This window comes from Anabrus simplex, chromosome 1 (assembly GCF_040414725.1).
Source record: "Anabrus simplex isolate iqAnaSimp1 chromosome 1, ASM4041472v1, whole genome shotgun sequence".
NCBI lineage: Eukaryota > Metazoa > Arthropoda > Insecta > Orthoptera > Tettigoniidae > Anabrus > Anabrus simplex.
Genome location: NC_090265.1, coordinates 317,499,369 through 317,522,471, shown reverse-complemented (window position 1 = coordinate 317,522,471; position 23,103 = coordinate 317,499,369). Strand labels below are relative to the sequence as shown.

Here is a 23,103-nt window from a genome sequence, read left to right as displayed (position 1 = left end):
TAATCCTTACTTACAGAAGTTGTATTTAACCGCAACCCTATTGAATTCCGAAAATTACTCAGCCTTTCACCATCTAATGGCGAGTGTCAGGATATTTGATGTGTTGATGTTGGTCATGTTTTATTGTGAACTGTATTTGTTGTAACCTTAAAAACAAAAGAAGTGCAGATCGATCAGTCCTTGTAAAATTGTGTATTCGCGAGTCTAAGTATTGCATTAAATGGATTTAAGATACCTAATTATTACACGACACATGATATGATATGTACAAACATTAATATCTGGCGACCGTGACAGGACAGTTCTGGCCGTGTAATAATCCTATGAAAGTAAAATAAGAGAAAACTTGCTTCACGGTACACCTTTCGATTTCGACCGACGTAAAGACATGGCTGCTTTAAATGTATTATTGAAAGAAAGGACACAGTTACGTCGTTTATTTACAAGAGCGTTTAACATATTCCAGAACAAGATTGCTGAGGAAAATGTGACGCAGGAAGATGTTTTCACCAGTTTTAAGGTACTCGAAGATAAGGCCGATCGACTGTTTACACTTGATGAGAGAATCCATGAAGCTTGGCATACCAATGAAGGCACGGACGAAGATGTAGCTGCGGAATATGAAGAAGTCGAATCATATCGAGATAAGTGGACAACAGTGAAATGTAAGTACGAGAAATTCAGTGAATGCCAAATAACGTGTGATGCTTCTTCCATAAGTTCGAGTGTTTCTCAGACTAGCAGATTGGTTAGTAAATTGCCGAAGTTATCGCTTGTGAAATTCTCGGGAGATATTAAGCAGTGGTTATCATTTTGGGCACAGTTCAAACGAATACACGAAAGTAGCGAGCTGGATGATGCAGAAAAGATTCTCTATCTAAGAGAATCTATGACTCCTGGGACAAGGGCTTATGAGCTTGTGAATGGTTTTCCACCTATTCCTGAAAATTGTAGTAAATTGTTCAGTTGTTAAAAACACGTTATGGTCGAAAGGATTTATTAATAGAGCTTTACGTAAGAGACATTATAAATCTAGTGACTGCAAAACCTTCCCTGTCAGTGTGGTATGATCGAACTGAGGTTAATGTTAGGTCGCTAGAATCAACGGGTCTAACTACTGACAACTATGCTGCATTATTATTTCCTCTCGTGGAGTCTTGCTTGAATGATGCATTGATCCGTGTGTGGCAGAGGAGAGGAGATAATATGCAAGAAAAGCTCAAAGGACTGTTAGAATTTCTGAAATCTGAAGTAGAAAATGAAGAATACTTGCAGCTAACTAGGAAGATCAGTGATATTAGTGTGGGTAAAGCTCAAACATCAAAACCTTTGAGAAAATCTGATGTTCCAACTGCTCAAGGTTTAGTTTACACTAGTGGTGTAGGTAATTCATGTGCTTTCTGTAAAGTACCGAAGAGTCTCATGCTCCATCGCAATGCCAGCAGGTAAAAAATATGACTCTCGAAGAAAAGAAAGCTAGACTCTCCCAGAACGGTGCATGCTTCAAGTGCTTCAAGGTTGGGCATGTTGCAAGAAAATGTTATGCTCGCCTCTCCTGCAATGTATGTAAGCGGCAACATTATCCGGTTATGTGTGATCTTTCAGAAAGGAAAGTTGAGAAAGAGTCGCAGGCTTCACCTCAGTCTAGGCCAGTAACTTATTTCTGCATTAATTCCTCGTGTGTCTATCTTCAAACTGTCTTGGTTAAAATAGTGCATGGATATAATCAGGAACTTGTGCGTGTCCTTCTGGACTCTGCTTCGCAGCGTTCTTACGTGAAAGAAGAACTGGCAGAGAGATTAGGTCTTCAGGAGATTAGAAAAGTGACTATGAGCCATGCTGTGTTTGGTGGTATTACTGGGTCTCCTGTAGAACATCGTGTATTTGAACTTGTTCTTCAGAATCTTGATAATTCTAATCAGTTGAGACTGACTGCTCTTAGCCAGCTTGTTATTTGCAGTCATGTTCCTCGTCTTACAGCAGAACACGTGATGAAACTGGGACTGTCACACCTAGACGTGGGGAGAGATAAAGAAATAGAGATCCTTATCGGAGCAGATTTCCTAGGGCCAGTTCTCTTGAATGAGCGTAGAATAGTGGGAGATTTTTTCTTTTTTTTTTCTAGGGGCTTTACGTCGCACCGACACAGATAGGTCTTATGGCGACGATAGTGGGAGATTTGACGGCAATGTTGACTACATTAGGGTGGACGGTATTCGGCAGAAAGCAGCGCTCAAGTTGTGATGAGAGGGAAGCGACACCTATTCTGCTGAATATAGAGAAAGTGAATGACCTGTGGGAACTGGACGTTTTGGGGATAGAAGATCCTATCTCTGAAAAGAAGAAATGTCAACTGGAAGAAGAAGCAAGACTAGATTTCCTGGAAACCGTACAGATAAAAGAAGATGGTAGGTACGAAGTTCGACTTCCATGGCTGAAAGATCATCTGCCCTTAGGTCCGTCATACGAGACAGCAGAAAAGCGGCTAGAAATTACAAAGAGAAAGCTTGACAGCAACGGGCTCTTAGAAGAATATGATAAAGTTTTTCAAGGCTGGCTTGATGAAGGGATAATAGAAGAAATTCCGGGTGATCAGGCTGGGATCTGTGGGCATTATCTTCCTCATCGACCTGTCATCAAGAATTCTGCAACAACACCAGTGAGGCCAGTCTTCGATGCTTCCGCGAGAAGAGGTAACAATCCTTCCCTCAACGATTGTCTAGAAAAGGGTCCCAATCTCATCAAACGAATTCCTTCTCTCCTCTTACAGTTCCGAAAGAAGTCAGTTGGGGTTATTGCTGATATCCGTAAGGCGTTTCTGCAAATTTCAATAGCACCAGAAGATAGAGATTTTTGAGATTCATGTGGGGCAAGGAAGAAGTGAAAACCTATAGGCACAATCGAGTAGTTTTTGCAGTGACATCGAGCCCTTTTTTACTGGCAGCGGTGATTGACCACCTTCTAGACCAAGCCTTGCTAAATGCTCAAGATGAAAATAAAGTGACTGTTGGTATTATTAGACAGCTTAAGGACAGTTTTTATGTTGATAATTGTGTGACAAGTGTCTCAAATGAGGAGGAGCTGGAACTATTTGTCAGTACTGCTCAAGAGGTTTTTCCCAACACAAGTTTGAGCTCAGAGGTTGGGAGAGCACTGATCCTTTGCTTGAAGATGATTGTAAGTTGTCACCCGTCCTTGGAATAATGTGGAATCGCAAGGAGGATGTGCTTCGTTTGAATTGTGAGCCTCTGGAAAATATTTCACAAGAGAAGATAACTAAAAGGATAGTGCTGTCTACTATCCATCGGATTTATGACCCAAAAGGATTTTCAGTGCCCATTATGCTGCTGCCGAAGCTTTTACTACAGAAAATAAATGAGGTCTCGTGAGACACGGAAATACCGTTGGAAATGAAAACCACATTTGGAAAATGGCTTTGTGAACTTCGAGAATTACATCAGTTGGAGATCCCCAGAAAATTCCCTGAGGTATATATAGAACGTAGCCTTCACGTCTTCTGCTATGCGAGTCGAGATGCATATGCCGCAGTGGTATTTTTACGTACGCATGCGGAGTCAGGAGTTTACGTCCAGCTCCTTCAAGCAAAATCAAGAGTAGCTCCTTTACCCCGGCCGACCATTCCTCAACTCGAGCTCATGGGAGCAACAATAAGTGCTCGATTGTTGTCAACTGTGAGAAAAGATTTTGACTCTGAGTCAGTTTACTTGTGGACAGATTCTACGACAGTGTTGACATGGATACAGCGTGAGATCCTTTGGTCAGTCTTCTTTGAAAACAGGGTTAGGGAAATAACACAACTGACTCAAAAGGAATCTTGGAGGCATGTGCCTGGTACAGTGAATCCTGCTGATCTGCCTACTCGAGGATGTAGGACAAAAGAACTTATAACCTCAAGATGGCGGGAGGGGCCATCCTGGTTGTACCTTCCAGCGGAAGAATGGCCTTCAGATCGCATCGTGAGGAATGAAGATGAAATTATGCACGAAAGAAGAAAGACTGCCACAAGCATCGTCGTCATAGAAGATCCATTACGGTCAGACTGGTACTACAAATATTTTTCTCGATTTCACAAGATAGTGAGATTGATTGGTTGGATCAAACCGTTTATTTTTAACTATAAGTCTAAAAGGAGGAAAAGTGGAGAGCTGAGTTGTTCACAATTGGAAGACTGCGAAAGAACAGTTATTAAACTTATCCAGAATGAGAGTTTTCGAGGATCTGAGGATCAAAAGCTGATTTCAGTTGTACCAATCCTGGACGAACATGGTATTTTACGAGTGAATACGAGAGTATCAGGGAGGGAGGATAAATTTGAGTTTCGTCAGCCCGCTGTCTTGCCGGGAGATCACCCTGCTGTTCAGGGACTTATTCATGGTACTCATGTTCAGAATTGTAATGTAGGCCCACAGACTCTGTTGGGTATTCTCAGAGAAAGATTCTGGATCTTGAATGGAAGAAGAGTCGTGAGATCATGTGTGCGAAAATGCGTTATTTGCAAGAGATATAAGAAAGAGAGACTAAAGGTTTCTACACCACCTCTACCTCACGATCGCGTGAGAGATGTCAAGATTTTCGAAGTAGTTGGTGTTGACTTGGCCGGCCCATTGATTGTGAGAGGTAATCAGAAGATGTGGGTATGTTTGTTCACATGCGCTGTGTACCGAGCAGTACATTTGGAACTGCTCGCATCGCTATCTACAGACTCTTTTCTTTAAGGACTACGAAGATTTATATCACGTAGAGGAAGGCCTTCGACAATTTATAGTGACAACGGAACAAATTTTAGAGGTGCGAGTAACATGATGGCTAAGCTTAACTGGCAGCAGATGGAGTCTTATTGTAGCATTCGAAGAATTGCATGGAAATTTAACCCTCCCACAGCCTCGTGATGGGGTGGTTGGTGGGAGAGATTGATCGGACTGTTGGAAGACCTGCTTCGTAAAGTTCTGGGAAAATCTTCCCTGACATGTGAAGAATTAATGACTGTTTTATGCGAGTGTGAGACAGTTATCAATAGCCGACCCTTGACTGCAGACACAGAAAATCCTGATGACTTGAAACCAATCACACCAGCGATGTTTCTGCAAGAGGCCCATGAGATAGGTGTACCGGATCTGGATGCGATGGGTGGACCTCAACTGAGGAAGAGAGCAACCTATCGACTGCTATTGAGAAATGCACTTCGTCAGAGATTTCGAAAGGAGTACCTTGGCCAACTTCAGTTGAAACAGAAGCAGCATGACAAATTTAGCAAAGGAGATGTTGTGCTCATTGAGATGGACAATCTTAATAAACTAGAGTGGCCGCTGGGCATTATCGAAGATCTGTTACCCGGGAAGGACGGCCGTGTAAGAGTTGTGAGGCTTCGTACGAAGAGAGGAGTAGTCATGCGACCTGTTCAACATCTGATCCCGTTAGAATGTTCCCTGTCATCAGTTGAAGAGTCCGAACACAAAATTGATGCCTCGAAGAGAGAGGCAGACTTAGAGGTAGACCGTACTAGATGCGGAAGAGTGGTGAAGCGACCTGCATGGTTTCTGTAATGAATGACTGATTGTTGCAATTTTGTTGAATGACTGAAAATTGCAAGGTGGGAGAATGTCGGGATATTTGATGTTTTGATGTTGGTCATGTTTTATTGTGAACTGTATTTGTTGTAACCTTAAAAACAAAAGAAGTGCAGATCGATCAGTCCTTGTAAAATTGTGTATTCGCGAGTCTAAGTATTGCATTAAATGGATTTAAGATACCTAATTATTACACGACACATGATATGATATGTACAAACATTAACAGCGAGCTACTGTCACTGGAATGTTGTTGTGGATCATTTGAATTGCGACTGAAGTGTACAATGAAATACTTTAGTAAAAAAATATCAAGGGAATAGAATAAAAAGACGAAGCAAATTCTAGTGTACTAATTATAGATTTCTTAATAATGTTCATTTTATTTCAGATACTTCTCCGAGACAAAGGAAACTTGATAAAGCATTAGTTGGTATGATAACGAAAGATCATCAGCCCTTCTCGATAGTTGACGATACCGGTTTTCGAGAGTTTGTGCAACGATTGGATCCGCGGTATAATATTTCAACGAGGAAGAGGCTGCGTCAAATAACGGAGGAAGATTACGCCCGCAGAAGAAAAGAAATTGAGAGGGAGATAGGTGCTATCGAACATAAATCGCTAACTGCGGGCATGTGGACATCTTGGAACACTGAGGCATACTTAGCTATAACATGCCATTTCATAGACAGTGCATGGACCTTACGAAGTTTGTCACAAGATGACGGTTTAGAGAGACGCACATTTCGTCTCTAATTTCAACCTCATTTGTTGAAACGACGAATGAATGGCAGTTAAATGCCAAGGTCACGAATATCGTAACGGACAATGCTCCGAACATGAAGGCTGCTGTCAGAAGCATCACGAACGTTCAACACTTGCCCTGTTTCGCTCATACTCTGAATTTTGTTGTGAAGCAAACAATGTCTGCATTTCACGAAATAGAGAATATCAGGGAGAAGTATCGCCGCATCGTTGGCTTTTTCAAATCCAGTTGTTGGGCGAAAGGAAGACTTGAAGCTGTTCAGCAGCAGCTGGAAAAACTACTCCATAAACTGATTCAAGAAGTGGAAACGCGATAGAACAGCACGTTTTCAATGTTTTCGCGACTTGGGCAGAAACACAGTTCTCAAACTGACTTCTCGTGTCGGCCTCTGGAAGATCATCAGCCACGATCTACTAGTGTAAGTCCCGCACTCACTACTACTTCGTCCCTCTGGAAGTCATTCGATTGTGAAGTCCAGCAGCACAACGACAAGCATACCGCAACTTCCGATGCAATCTTAGAGGTTCAGAGGTATATGGGCGAAGTACTTCTGCCGCGTTCCGCGAACCCTCTGGACTATTGGAAGCAGAATGAAGGAAGGTACCCAAGCCTGGCGCTACTGGCAAAACGGTATCTCAGCGTGGCTACGTCTGTACGAACAGAAATAATATTTTCTGTGACAGGACTGATACTAAACAAACAAAGGAATAGACTGTCTAGGAGTATGGTAGACAAAATTATTTTTTTGGACGCGAATGATTTGTAAGATTTTGTTGGCTTATTTCCACTAATTTTCTTATATTATATTTTAATCTTACTGTTATCCTGGCTGCTTCTACTTCTTTTCTTTCATCCTGGAAGCTCAGCTTCACACTCGAACTTTGCGTAGGATTGAGATCTTTAACGCCCTTTTGACAGTTCTTGGAGCTATGGTGTTCTACATCAGGTCAATCACCCACCTGGCTGTGCGATCACCTGGCTGTGCGAAGTGTTTAGAGAACAATAATAATAACAATACCGAGCTCAGTAGCTCCAGTCGCTTAAGTGCGGACAATACCACGTATTCGGGAGATAGTGGGTTCGAACCCACTGTCGGCAGCCCTGAAGATGGTTTTCCGGAGTTTCCCATCTTCACATCAGGAAAATGCTGGGTATGTACATTAATTGAAGCCACGGCTGCTTCCTTGCAGCGCTTAGCCCTCTCCTATCTCAATGTCGCCATAAGACCTATCTGTATCGGAGCGAGGTAAAAGCAAATTGTAAATAATAATCTAGTAAGTACCAATATTAGTACATAATAATAATAATAATAATAATAATAATAATAATAATAATAATAATAATAATAATAATAATAATAATAATAATAATAATATAGCTTATTCCCCGGCCCACCATCTTTGATACGCCTCTGACTTCTGGCCAGGATGTAATAGTGTCGAGGATAGTAACAAAAGTAAGTTCCTGCAACGGTACATATTAATCGCATATATACAAATAATGTTGCCGCAACATTGTATGAAGAACTTTGTGACCCGTCGTCTTTGTATTGTGCGTTCAAATGAAGTTCTGGAGGGAATTTGTATATTCTGAGGAGGTATTTGCAACGAATCATCGCACATACACAGATGTTGGCTGTCTCCAAATCACAGATACAATTTGAAGGGATTACACGTACAAAATTAACAGAAGTGCATAGCAAACACAGGACGAGGCGCAGCCTTCTTGAGGTTTCTGGTTGATAACAAGCAAGCCGCTAGGCCGTCGCGCACACAAAAGCTCGAGCAAAGCTCGAAACTGTTCAAACTCTGACGTCATCTGTTCGAGCCGGGCCAACAGATGTGCTCAAGCGTTGCTTACGAGATATACAAGGCCGGGACTTAGCCACTAATTTACCGCTGAAAAGACGACCCGACCGTGTTCACTGTTTGGCCGCTGGATGTCAGGTTTCTGTTCCGTTCTTGGCAAGGTCTGTCTAGGGAGGTCAAGTCACGAATGCTACTTATGGAGCCGCCATATTGGGTCTTTAAGTGAACGTAACCAAAGGCAAGTGTATTCGAATTTAGAGGATTTAGGCACCGAATATTGAACAAAAACAAGCGAACAACTATTTCTCATGCAGAATTTAACTGGGCATCTATTGTTCATGTAAATATAACTGTACAACTCGTAAATGACATGAATGCATTCACAGCTATTTGAATAGGAAGATAATTAATAGAACCTAAATTTCATTCTTTTGAGAAACAAGAATCAGGAAAAGTGCTCATGTATACTCTTTCACGTCCATATTTATCTTACCGTGTTTCTAATCAATATCGTCTGTAAAATTACGTAATCTCAATGACAGAAACATAGAAATCTGTAAAGTGGCTGTTATATCATGAATAGATATATTGAACTTAAAAGTATTTAAAGACAATTGTAGTAAATTTCCTTGAGCATTTCCTTTATTAAGTATAGTCCTGACGCTCAGCCCGTACCCAGCGGCATTCAAAGAGTTCGGCAAACGTTTGATCACCCTGGCCACTTACGGGCCTAGCAGGGGGTGATTTATGACGGCAGTGGGCTTTAAAACGGAAGTTCGCATTCCCCTTCAGAAATCCTCACAGCTCTGTTGCCAATGCACCTCTTGTTAAATAGACGCCAGTCTCTCTTTTCAGCTCAGACAATTCACACTTGCTTTGTTCGCTGTTTGAAAGTTTTGGATTATTTCTTTGCTTCGTTAATTAATATTTGTGAAGTGTGTTGTTTTTCACTTCGCTTCACGCAGTCATGTGGAGGCCGTGGGAATCACACCTGGAAATTATCGCATCAGAAAATCCTGAATTAAATCTGCCAGTGCAGGCAAACGATCCTCAACCGAGCACCGGTAACAGTGATATTCGACCGAGTAGTACTGGTTCCGTGTCCGCGAGTGATACTCAGCCGGGTAGCAGTGGTTCCGCGCCCACGAGTGATATTCAGCCGAGCAGCAGTGGTTCCGTGTCCGCGAGTGATACTCAGCCGGGTAGCAGTGGTTCCGTGCCCACGATTGATATTCAGCCGAGCAGCAGTGGTTCCACGCCCGCGAGTGATACTCAGCCGGGCAGTAGTCGTTCCGCGGAGAAAAGAAAGGCGACTAAAATTTTAAGTAAGCAAAGTCAACGGCTGGTATGTAACGCATACGAATACGTAATGAAGAACAACGTTCGCAAGGGTTATATTTCTGAGACAGCTAAAATGTTGAAACTTAACAGGAAAACTGTAAGTAAAATAGTAAAGAGGGGACCTACAACTCCGAAAAATTGTGGTAATAATAGAGTTATCTTGAATAAAATTGATGATTTTGCTGTGACTTGGTGAGACGCGAGGTATATGCATTCTTTACTAAAAATAAGTCACCAACCGTACAGGAACTGTTAAAACATTTGAAAAATGTGTGTGGCTTTCCTTATGAAAAAACTACTCTACGACAGCTGTTGAAAAAACTTGGGTTTTGTTTCCGTATTCTGAAGAAAAAACAGATTGTAATGGAATCTGCTAGAATGGTAGCTTGGCGATATAAATTCATAGAGCGTCTCCGGAAGTTGCGTTCCGAGTGATGCAGAGTTGTCTATCTAGATGAAACTTGGTACGATACTCATGACATTGTGAAGAAAGGGTGGGATGATGGAACTTGTAATTGCATACTGAAAGCACCAACATCGCGGGGCAAGCGTATTATGGTATTGCATGCTGGAGGCAGTGAGGGCTGGGTTGAGAATTGCCTTTATTTATCGGCTAAAAACATTGGAGACTGCAAAGCTGATAGCCATGACGAAATGACAGCTCAAGTTTTCGAAAACTGGTTTAGGTCTCATCTTCTAGAGAACCTACCACGTGACCGAAAATGTGTAATCGTGATGGACAACGCAAGCTATCATTCGCGGCAGCTGATTAGGTTTCCTTCCATGAACACTAATATTAAGGACATTATTAAGTTTATGGAGTACAATAACATTTCCGTGCCAGGTACGCTGTAGAGGAGATTGCAGCCTCACGTGGACACGAAGTTTTTCGACTCCCTCCATATCACTGTATTTTAAACCCCATAGAAATGATCTGGTTTCAGCTGAAGACATATGTTAGGAAAAATAATGTTACGCCAACTTTGAGTGCTAGTGTGTGTCAACTTCTTCGTGAAGGAGCTGGAACGATCGGTCCTGAGAGGTGGTCTGCTTGTGTTCGAAGCACCATTAAGACAGAAGAGAAGTACATGAAACACGACACGGATAGCAACCAAGATAGATTTGTAATTCACCTAGCAGACAATGACGAGGACGACGAATAGAGGTAAGATAAATACTGCATTGTTTTAAAAGTAGCTAAGTTTGCTGGCTATTTTTTGTCTGGAGTAATTGTAATGTTGTGTTGATTTTATGCAATTTATTGTGCGTATTGTTTCTGTCGGTGAGTGTCCGTGAGGTTGAAAAGCATGGTGCACTGTTGTGTACCTCAATGTACTTCGGATACCGCTAAAAAAAAAAGTGACGTTCCATAATTTTCCTTCGGAGTGCGAAGATTTCAGTTTAAGGAAGCCGCCGTGGCCTTAATTAAGGTACAGCCCCAGCATTTGCCTGGTGTGAAAATGGGAAACCACGGAAAACCATCTTCAGGGCTGCCAACAGTGGGATTCGAACCCACTATACTGGCCGCACTTAATCGACTGCAGCTATCGAGCTCGGTCCTACAAATCTCGTTTCTATGTCAGGGAGGGGCTACGAATATCTAAATCTAAATGTATATTTATGAGATTTCAAATGCCAGATTACGGAAAAAGGTCTTTATATTGAGAGGTAGGATAGGTAATGAAATAAGAAAAATGATTTAGGGTATCTGAACTTGACCAAAATGAAAATAATGGTACAAATGATCATTTAGGAGCTTTATTCCTGTTAGAAGAAACTGAATCTTATGTGAAGAAAGAGTGAAATACGGAGAAACGACGCTAAAAATGTGCGTCCTCTGGCATAGGAAAGCACCTACCGGCTACAGATTTGAGATCCTGGCAATGCCTAACTGTACCACATCAGAAGATGCTGAAAAAAAAATGTATAGGATTTTCTTTTTTTTTTCCTAGGGGCTTTACGTCGCACCGACACAGATAGGTCTTATGGCGACGATAGGATTTTCTAACGGCGAAACGGGCATAACATCGCTCTCCAAACAGCGCCTTCAATACGAATGTCGCAACATCAGATGTGTGGAGTAAAAGGTGGATAGGTGATAATTTATAAGATGGTGATTAAATCCAAAGTTGTTTGTGACCGCAATCTCTATCAGTTTATCGGATACACTGAAGCAGAATTAGAGAAAACGGGAAGAAGTGACAAACTCGCGAATAGACTTCTCTGCTTATTTCGTGAGTTACTTATTTCGTTTAAGCAAAGTGTAAGAAATACGTTGTAGAAAGTAAGTCATACAACTGCTCTTGATCTATTTTTTTTATCTCACATCTGTTTGGTATCTTGTGAAATTGATAGTTTTAATGAATTTTTATAGGTTTTCGTACTGGAACGTGTTGCAATGAGCGGGCGAGACAGCTCAGTAAAGAGAACTCTAGCGGCACTTGCCGGAAGTATCTCGAGGTCGAGTCTAGTGTGCTGTATTTCCCGGCCTTGTGTATCTCGTAGGCAACAGCTCAAGCACATCACTACCCGCAGCTCTATACGGAGGCAAAGAGTTGAATCGGTCTCCGCTGTGACGTCACGTAACCTCAAGAACTGAGATACTCTACAGTTCTACTCGCTCCGTCCCACCACTAACGTAAGGGACATTCCGGTCGCAAATAGTTTGTGGAAGTATAGGCTAGACATGTACGAGCTTGTCCATAATATCATTTGTGCACTGCATCCTTCAATATAAACGAAGGATAGTATAAATGTTTTAATTTCCATTCTTAAAGCACGCATACCATTGTGCATTCTAAAGGAATATTGCCGAGACCATTCTTCTCGCCTATGGTCGATAATGTTTCCGTATTTTCTAAGAACCAAAGTCAGATTTTACTAGGACTTCTGGTGGTACATTTAATACCTGTACAGTTTTCGGTGTTTTTTCCGCGTCGCTGATTTTTACCTTCTCTGTGCGATCATCCTGCAATGCCATATTGTGTGTACCCTGATAGTTATAAATTAGTCTTTTAAAAAGAGTAGTTGATGAAGGCGGCATTTGCTAGGTTGTCCAGCTGAACCATTTCTGTCTGGTCCACAGTTAATTTCAAGAAATGTTGGAGCCATTGATGAGTTTTTCAAGCTGAAGGTGTGTTGTGTCGTTCAAGGTGCTTTTACGTGTGAATTTTATTCCCAAGCTGGTTTCCTGAGCTGTTACACAACGAAATCACTTGAATTAAGTTAACTATCAAAACTGTCTATGAATAGTTATACTGTTCAATACCATACAAACTGCGAACACTAACACACACACGGAGCCAAGGCACGTTACTTTTCTCTCACAGCGTGTAACGACTGAGGACAATGTGCGGGTGAGCGAGCCCATTACAATATTATAGCCAATTGTTGTGCATGTCGTATAAGGATCCAGATTTCTTTGTGCCCCCCTCCCCCTTTCGCGGAGAAAAGATTACATCTTTATTCCATTTTAGCCAGCTAAAACTAGGAATTATAAGAAAAGCAATTAATAAAAATCCTGCTGTCTATTCCTAAATCTTTCCTTCAATTTATTTACATACCGTATTTAAAAATATACTTGGTGGAAATATGTACAAAATGTTATTCGACACAACTAACCGATTTTTTAGCACCACAGTGAGTAGTGGAGACTCGTGTAGCAGCGTGTGGAAACGCGATTAGTACCTGTTGGCACAAAACCTTAGTTGCATACATGTGTAACTGCTCCTTTGGTGATAGTTTATTGTATAGTATTGAATCAAAATCTTTAAAAAAATACTATTATCATTGCAGTTAAGTTAGTAAACTGTCAACCTTTACTTGCCTATCGAATTCACTCAGAGAGCTATTGTGTTTCAATTTTGTTGTGTACATCGGCCCGCCCCCCCTCCCAACCTCACTACATTCCCCAGGCCCCCGGTTCTATTTTGTTTTCTATACATTTTTGTCCCCCCCCCCCTACTTCTAATTCCCAATCGCCACTACTGTACATCAATCAAAGAGCAACTCGTCTTTTAGGGTTTGAACGGCCTAATGTCGTTTTACAGAAACCACTAAACAGTGCACCGGTTACAATTTGGTGCATCGGTCCGTTCAAAAGATATTGGGCCCTTATTTCGTCGAGGATGCCGAGGAATTAAAAAAAATAAAAATAAAAAAAAAACCAGTGGACCTGGTAATCTACAGATATATTATTACCCCATTCATACGGGACTTGCACTTACCCCTCCAACGCAATGGATGAAGCAAGATGGCTAGCTATTTTTTTTTTTTTTTGCTATTTGTTTTACGTCGCACAAGACACAGATAGGTCTTATTGCGACGATGGGATAGGAAAGGCCTAGGAATTGGAAGGAAGCGGCCGTGGCCTTAATTAAGGTACAGCCCCGGCATTTGCCTGGTGTGAAAATGGGAAACCACGGAAAACCATCTTCAGGGCTGCCGACAGTGGGGCTCGAACCCACTATCTCCCGATTACTGGATACTGGCCGCACTTAAGCGACTGCAGCTATCGAGCTCGGTGAAGCAAGATGGAGCCATAGCCTACACCGTGGGGAGTCACTTACGGTACCCTTCTACAACCTATTTTTTCATAAGCCGTGACCTTAATTAAGATACAGCCCCAGCATTTGTCTGGTGTGAAAATGGGAAATGGAGATCCATTTTCGTACCCTTCCTGCTTCCCGGATCTCATGGCCCCAGATGCCTACATAAGGAACATGGAAATAATCAGTTTTTCAAGACAGATGGCCCACCTATAAATATTAGCCTACCGAGTTACACGAGAAGATAACGTCTTTTTATATGTGTCATTTATTTAACAAAAGGTTCAATAATATTCAGAAACATTGTGAGCAATGTATGGCATGCAAAGTTAAACGTTTTGAACACATACTGTCATCATCATCATCATCATCATCATCATCATCTGTTTACCCTCCAGGTTCGGTTTTTCCCTCGGACTTAGCGAGGGATCCCACCTCTACCGCCTCAAGGGCAGTGTCCTGGAGCTTCACACTCTTGGTCGTGGGATACAACTGGGGAGTATGACCAGTACCTCGCCCAGGCTGCCTCACCTGCTATGCTGAACAGGGGCCTTGTGGAGGGATGGGAAGATTGGAAGGGATAGGCAAGGAAGAGGGAAGGAAGCGGCCGCGGCCTTAAGTTAGGTACCATCCCGGCATTCGCCTGGAGGAGAAGTGGGAAACCACGGAAAACCACTTCCAGGATGGCTGAGGTGGGAATCGAACCCACCTCTACTCAGTTGACCTCCCGAGGCTGAGTGGGCCCCGTTCCAGCCCTCGTACCACTTTTTCAAAGTTCGTGGCAGAGCCGGGAATCGAACCCGGGCCTCCGGGGGTGGCAGCTAATCACGCTAACCACTACACCACAGAGGCGGACACACATACTGTATCAACGCAATTAAATAACATTTCAGTGTCGTTTGTTTTGCCGCATACGGTGTAATAGGCCCGTTCAGTTTTTCGATACAGCTAATGTTAATATTACCATTTTGATCTGTTTAATATTGCTACGCCACTGTATACTAGAAAACATAAAATAATATATAGCCTACTGGGTACTGCACTCCCCGATTATCCCTGAACTTTAATACCGAGTTTCAGGAAACTCTGTTAAGGCATTTTCCCGTTTTGTTCTCACAAACATCCAGACAGCAACTAAACTGAATCTATTTTCGACTTTTGTTAAGATCCGAATTGCATACGAAGAAGGCCAAAATTTCAAATGTACAGACAAAATTATACAGGGTCTTTATTTATGCTTGGCAAGGGCTTTCTCGCTCGACCTTGGCCGCCAGTGACGGTTCAGTTGCCGGCTACCGCGCGTGCGTATGTACGGCAGAATACGGTTCTCAAAATCATTATCATGCATTTTACTCACCATGTTTACAGTTTATGCGCAAAATCATTGTCATGAATTATCATGCATTTATCATGCATTTTACTCACCATTTTTACAGTTTATGCTGAAAATGTTCCCCATGCGCTGCCAAACATAATCGGCATCTCCTAATGAAGTTTTCGGTTACTCTACCAAGTTCTTCAGCACTGATGGATGAAACTGCAGCTCTTATATTGTCATTAAGTTCATCTAGTGTGTGAGGGTTGTTCCCATAAACTATATTTTTTTTACATTCCCCACAAATAAAAATCACATGCCGTTAAATCTGGGCTACGAGGGGGCCACAGATTTTTACTTATGATCCTCGTACCAAACACGCTTCAGTAAGGAGATAACGACCTTTACGTCTATTTTTATTGTTTACTGTCCGACTCGTTGGCTGAATGCTCAGCGTCCAGAGGGTCCCGGGTTCGATTCCCGGCCGGGTCGGAGATTTTACCCTTCATTGGTTTATTCCAATGGCCCGGGAGCTGGGTGTTTGTGCTGTCCCCAACATCCCTGCAACTCACACACCACACATAACATCACCCTCCACCACATGAACACGCAATTACCAACACATGGCAGATGCCGCCCACCCTCATCGGAGGGTCTGCCTTACAAGGGCTGCACTCGGCTAGAAATAGCCACACGAAATTATTAATTATTATTATTGTTTACTGAACCTGTACGTTTGAATCTCTTGGCCAGTTGATTTATTGTCCTATTGATAGGAATGGGTCTCCACGTAAATTTTGCTCGAAACTTTTGTCTTGTCCTAGCGCACGATTTTCTGCACTTAATGTAAGTATTGTGCAGATGTACACGTTCACGTAACGTTTATTTCACATTCATTACAGCACTATACACAATCACAATAAAACACTATGCAATACGACATACAGTACGCAGTAGCTTCATTGAACACCCTACTATCTCGGAGCTCAGCTCTCAGCAACTGCAAGAAGTGCCGGAAACCGCGCGCGTCAGCGGCCGGCAGCGGCCTGTCATAGGCGGCCAAGGTCGAGCGAGAAAGTCCTTGCCAAGCATAAATAAAGACCCTGTATTTATCTGCTTTACGTCGCACCGACCCAGATCGGTCTTATGGCGACGATGGGATATGAAAGGAAGCGGCCTATATTGTCATCTGGAGCCATTGATTAGAGTTTTTAAAAAACGGAATTATTTGCTCAATTGCCTTTGACGCAACTTATCAAAAGGTTTTGGTCATAATGTGTTAATATTTTTGTATTAAGTGATTTTTTGGGTATTTTGTAGTGTTGAGGAATGATTTATGGCATGGGAAATTGCATTCGCTTAAAGGAAAAGAAAACGTGGACACAAATGTTCACTTCAGACATTACAATGAAAAACATTTATTGAAATATGACTGAAAGGTACAAAAGCAAAAACACTGAAGTCCAATCAGATACATTAATTAGAGTAAACATTTATTTTCATTTTTGAGCAATTATGAACTGAAGTAATACATACAATGATCTGCATTAAATAGGGGATTTCTTGTTCCACACGAGACATTAAATAATTTTTGATGATAAATAATAGGCATAAAGTTTCACACATATAATACATGTACACATGCACACAGATCACACATTCAAAGCTAATACTACGGAAATGTTAACGTATAATACTAAAATCTGTTGACTAGAATACAACAATGGCTTGATCATTTGTATGGTGAACTTAGATACTGAATAAAACATGGGATTTATAATTTAAGTACATATTTATATGAAAATGACGTTATAAAAATAATAAATATTTGAAATAAATTAAATGAAGAATGAAATAATAAATAAATAAATGGAAATGAGAATGAAGATAAATCAGCAATGTCTGTCATTTTCTTTCTAGAGCCCTCGATATTATTGTGTATGGCTAAAGCACAGGTTTGGTGTCTCTTGAGAAGTTGCCTACAGAGATGACACATGCATACACTGATGATGGAAATACTTCATTCGTTGCGAACTTCACTGCACCTGAAAAAGGAAAGAAAATATTTTTGTAGAAGAATGAACCCATGCCATTCACAGCTGTCTTTTTATTAGTACAGTATGGCAAAGTAAATTTTAGAGATGTTGTAGCATTCTCATATCACTTTTAGGTAAAAGTAATGTTGGTGTCGAAAAAGAGATATAGGTACACATATTGGACGAATAGAATGTAACTTAATTAAAGAAATGTATTCTGTGAACATTATAATGGTATTAGATTTTCTGTAAAATAAAGAGTACGGTTTATAAGGAAGTAGCTTGACATGTGCTGAACTTCAGATTTCTATTAGTATTTGCTGTTAAATGTTATAAGTGATTTGATATGTTAATTAGCCTTACGTGCTTCAGAAAATCATGTACCAATATATTGACGTTACATATAATTATTTTAATGTTTAAAAAGATGAAACGTATTGTTACTGATTCATATTAATATGTTGAAACCGCTGGGTCATCAGTGTCCTTCATATTTGTTTTTATAGAAACTGATAATATGTGTCACTACGGAATCTGTTGTATCTGTAGCTGTAATTATGTATAAGACCAGACTACAGAAAGTACCGGTAGCTAATTCTTTCGTAGTTGCGGGATGTAATGGAGAAAAACTGGCTGATATTCTTCGAACAAATTAAATGGGATGAATGAGAAACAAATGCCAAACTAAATTTTGGAGTTCAGGAAGTCAGGAAGCTTAACCACGGAATTCTTTAGCAAGGTCCTGTAAGTAATTTAAACGAATTTGTAGACAATGTATGAAGGAAGGGTGAAAGTGATAAACTGGATTATGGATCAGAGCAGTTCAAAAGAAACGTATGGTATTTGTCCGAAATGACTGAAAGGACAGAAGGTACAGAAGTTCCGAACAGAGCTCGATAGCTGCAGTCACTTAAATGTGACCAGTAACCAGTATTCGGGAGATAGTGAGTTCGAACCCCACTGTCGGCAGCCTTGAAGATGGTTGTCCGTGGTTTCCCATTTTCACACCAGACAAATGCTGGGGCTGTGCCTTAATTAAGGCCACGGGCGATTCCTTCCCACTCCTAGCCCTTTCCTATCCCATCGTCGCCATAAGACCTATCTGTGTTGGTGCGACGTAAAGCAACTTGTAAAAGGGAAAAAAGAAAATAGAAGTTCCGAATTCGTTGATGCTATTGAAATTTATCTCCTCCATCAAAGTATGCAACTCACAATGGTCGACATATTAAGTACTTTAAAACCGAAAGAAAAATTAAGAAACATTTGAAGTTTGTAGTAATTCTCAATCAAGAGTAGGCCTAGTTAACGGCAAGTATTTTATGTTTGTGCTTTTATTAATGAAGTATCCAATTAAAGAAACGTATATTGAACATTTTATTTACCTCTAAGGCCCGACTCCAATCCGGAAGCCATGCGGGACGCACCGGACGCCGAAGAACATCTAACAAATCACTCAGTTCCTCATCGCTAAGTGTTTCCGCCGCCATGCTATCGTCCGAACGTCGGCGACGTCCTCTAAAAAAAAGAAAGAAATAGAAAGATGCTTAACAGATCATGGAAATAAAAATTACAACCTGGATGTACACATATTTGTTGAATAGTGTGAATTGATCAACGCATTCTCCTTAAATCACAAACTGATGAATGATTCTACAAACACCATTAATATAAAGGAAAACAAAACCATCTTCATTATAGGTCATGGAGGCCTGTGGAAAAAATAGAAAGTAAACGTTTCCCTTAATTGAAATCTTAGCGCTAAGTGGGATTACAGTAGTTAAGATCATAGCCCCACAAACCCCCGGGCATCAATCTGGTACTAATTTCTCGTGCAGGCCGAGTGAAACCCAGGATCAACTGCCTCTCAAGGTCTCGTTTCTAACGTTTTCAACTTACGACGAGGAATAAATTATACATGATATTTAGTTGGAATTCATATTCAAAATATATTTCCTATAAAGGTAGTTCATGAAGTATCCTACATTGAAAAGTAGTGGCCATATCAATTTATAAAAGAAAAACGAAATTGCTACTGGCACTATCATTCAGGATTTTCTCTGATTGGTATCACATAATAATTATTGCCACTCTTCGTATTCAAATATTTCATTGTTAGCTACCTACGGTCGAGGAAAAGGGTACGGTATAGTTTAGTCAAGAAAAAAAGTAGTCAGCTGATTTCGGTATTTCGAAACTTAATTTTAGTTCTGAGTAGTTAGTTCAAGTCTCCGGCGTAATTTATACTTGCACCCGGGATATTCTGGCATTTAAGAGCAATTTCCATTTCTGTTAGTTGTAGGAATAAAACGAGAATTAGTTTATAATATAGATTTAGTATAACTAAATGTCTGTTGTTTCAATTAACCAATTGTATTTAGGATACGTCTAAATGCTAGAATCATTGTAGTGTACCTATAGTTATATTATCAGAAATTACCGTGCTACTGTATCATTGCGTAATATTTGTCTGGTAGGGTAAAAATCTCTCTTGTGTTAGTGAGCAGGCAGAAAAAGAATTATAAACCGCCTAAGTGCAGTTGAGAATTGTAGTGTAGTAGGCCTACTTTAGATAGTATCCTGCCTACTATATTCGTGTGTTATCCTTGTGTACAGTAACACTTTCGATATTTCAGCATTAAACTAAGCGGCGTCCGCCTCTGTGGTGTAGTGGTTAGTGTGATTAGCTGCCACCCTCGGAGGCACGGGTTCGATTCCCGGCTCTGCCAGGAAATTTGATAAGTGGTACGAGGGCTGGGAAGGGGTCCACTCAGCCTCGGGAGGTCAACTGAGTAGAGGTGGGTCCGATTCCCACCTCAGCCATCCTGGAAGTGGTTTTCCGTGGTTTCCCACTTCTCCTCCAGGTAAATCCGGGATGGTACCTAACTTAAGGCCACGACCGCTTCCTTCCCTCTTCCTTGTCTATCCCTTCGAATCTTCCCATCCCCCACCAAGGCTCCTGTTCAGCATAGCAGCCTGAGAGAGGTACTGCTCATCCTCCCCAGTTGTATCCCCGACTCAGAGTCTGAAGCTCCAGGACACTGCCCTTGAGGCGGTAAAGGTAGGATCCCTCGCTGAGTCCGAGGGTAAAACCAACCCTGGAGGGTAAGCAGATTAAGAGAGAAGAAGAAAGAACTAAGCGGCAGTTTTCATTTCTATTAGAGCATATTAGGGTGAAATAATAATAATAATAATAATAATAATAATAATAATAATAATAATAATAAGAATAATTGTTACCGGGTTTTTGTGGTAGTTATGCATGAAAGAAGGTGCTGGGTGGTGAATAGGTCTCAAGCTACTAAAGTGAAATTAATTTTAAAATTTAACAAGGTTATATTTTCTTTTCAAAATTAGGTAACAACAAATAGAACAGGTACTTAGTAGCCGAAACACGATTGAAAAATACATTTACATAGGTACCCCATTTGGGGCTTCAAAAGTCAGAAACATAATTCTTGAGCAATGAGCCCAACCTTACAATGAACACCATACAACAAAGGGGCCGAAAACCCCCAAACATGCCAGAAACATTTGCTTCCAATTACACCCAAAAGCCTCCTTGAGGCAGAAACACAATTTTCAAGAAAGGGCAACTTCCCCCTAAAATACAAGCCTATCATAGGCCACTCCGAACTCCACCTTTAAGCTGTCCTCAAAGGACATATACACAGGGGTAAAATACCCAACCTACTGAGGTCTGTTAAATGACAAGAAGGTTAATACATGACCTCTAAAATACAATTTGAGAGGAGGCGAACTTGCACTCCTAATACACTTTGCTTAAGACCTACTTGGCACTAGGCCGTTAATACAAGGGCTAATCCCATACTACAGAGGTGACTTAATAGCAATTTACATTACATTACGGAAGAATTGGTTGAGAAAAATAAGTTCACCTCAAGACGATGTGAGTGGGAGCTCGAGAGGGTTAAGCACTCTCTATCCCGATATGTCGTTTTAAAAGAGAATATATGAAAAGAGTAGTTACATTTTAGGAAAAGGTTACATGGTTGAACGCTTAGAACCCGCCCCGAAAGTTAAACTGCTGAGCTAGCAAAGAAAGAAGTTATTAATCGGCCATTACCTTGTTGTTGACCGCTGCCGAAGAAAGAGGCGCTTCCCGCCCCCTGCTATGTACTTAACACACTGAAAGATGGAACAGAAGTGGCGCAGAGACCCAAAAATCAGCAGTTTATATCCTCTCGTGGAAGGTTCTAGGCGTTAGGGGAATGAAAACACCCGCCCACAATTATTTTATTGGCTAGGTTACAGAAACATATCCAAGTTGGGGGGAAATACATCGGATTGGTCGGAAATTACTAAAAGAAATTCAGGATTGGTTAAATGCAAAACAAGGGGAAAGAGAGGGGTATACAGCCAACTTAAACAATAACTAAAAAAAATTTAGCAAAGAACAAACATTTGAAATAAAAATTTCTCCAACAAAATAGTTCTTTGACTCCGCACTAGGTTGCACTATTGTTGATCTTCAGTAGTGTCCTCTAGAAGAGAAAGTTCACACTTCTTACTTCAAGTGAAACAAAACCACATCAAAAATGACACAGTTCAAAAACTCAAAATTTTCCACGTGGTGACATCTTCTGAGAAAGTAGAGAATTAATAGCGTAGATAAAGTTCAGACTTCCTCCAGCAGAGGAGTTTCAACTGGCGCACATTTTAAATTAGCGGAGTGGAGGTGTACCGCCCGGTACAATAATAATAATAATAATAATAATAATAATAATAATAATAATAATAATAATAATAATAATAATAATAATAAGCACTCGTATGAAACACGCCGACATCAAGAGAAATGTCACGCAGCAATATATAACACGTCTCAACAAGGTACTATCATCAAAACTGACAGCTAAACATCTTACCAAAGCAGTCAATACGTACGCCGTACCACTGCTCACATACTCCTTTGGTATCATAAAATGGACCCAAACAGAACTTCAGCAGTTACAAACGAAAACAGCAGTTTCACTCACCCGGTACCATATACACCATCCTAAATCTGCAACCGAACGTCTTACACTCCCGAGATCAGAAGGTGGTAGGGGCTTCTTTATCCATTGTCAATTTACATAGCAATCTGATATCAAGTCTAAGAGAATATTTCCACTCGAGAGCTGATACATCGTGTCTTCATCATGCTGTTTGCATAGCTGATATAAACTATACACCTCTCAATCTGTCGTCGCCAGAAATGCCTGTTTCTACCCCACCTACAAGAGAGATGAACATGGCCATGTGGAAGCGAAAACCTCTTCACGGGAAATACCCCCATGAACTGGATCAGCCTCATATCGACAAACCTGCGTCGCACGCTTGGCTGACCTACTCCGGTCTTTTCCCAGAAACAGAAGGATTTGTTCTGGCCATCCAAGATCAAGTAATTGCTACACGGAACTACCGTAGATTTATCATGAAGGATCCAACAGTTGTCTCAGACAACTGCCGCCGCTGTTCCAGAACTACAGAGAGCATACAGCACGTCATCTCTGGTTGCCCACACTTGGCCAACACCGATTATAAGCACCGACATGATCAGGTAGCAAAAATCATTCACCTGAAACTTTCTGTAAAATGTGGATTTCTTCAGTCATCAACTGCATATTGGAAATATACACCTCCACCCATTCTCGAAAACTCTTCATATAAACTACTATGGGACCGAGAAGTCATAACCGATG

At 41.1% G+C, this 23,103-nt stretch overlaps 1 protein-coding gene across 1 annotated transcript in view; it reads right to left on the bottom strand.

Annotated features, from left to right (window-relative positions):
- Positions 1 to 16,837: 16,837 nt before the first annotated feature.
- LOC136865462 (uncharacterized) overlaps positions 16,838 to 23,103 on the bottom strand; it is an 84,221-nt gene continuing 77,955 nt past the window's right edge. Inside the window, exons 3-4 of the mRNA XM_067142408.2 lie at positions 18,784 to 18,916; positions 16,838 to 17,410 (exon numbers count right to left, since the gene is read on the bottom strand). Coding sequence (XP_066998509.2) covers positions 17,402 to 17,410; positions 18,784 to 18,916 — 142 coding nt within the window. The 3' untranslated portion in view covers positions 16,838 to 17,401. The remainder of the gene's footprint in view (positions 17,411 to 18,783; positions 18,917 to 23,103) is intronic.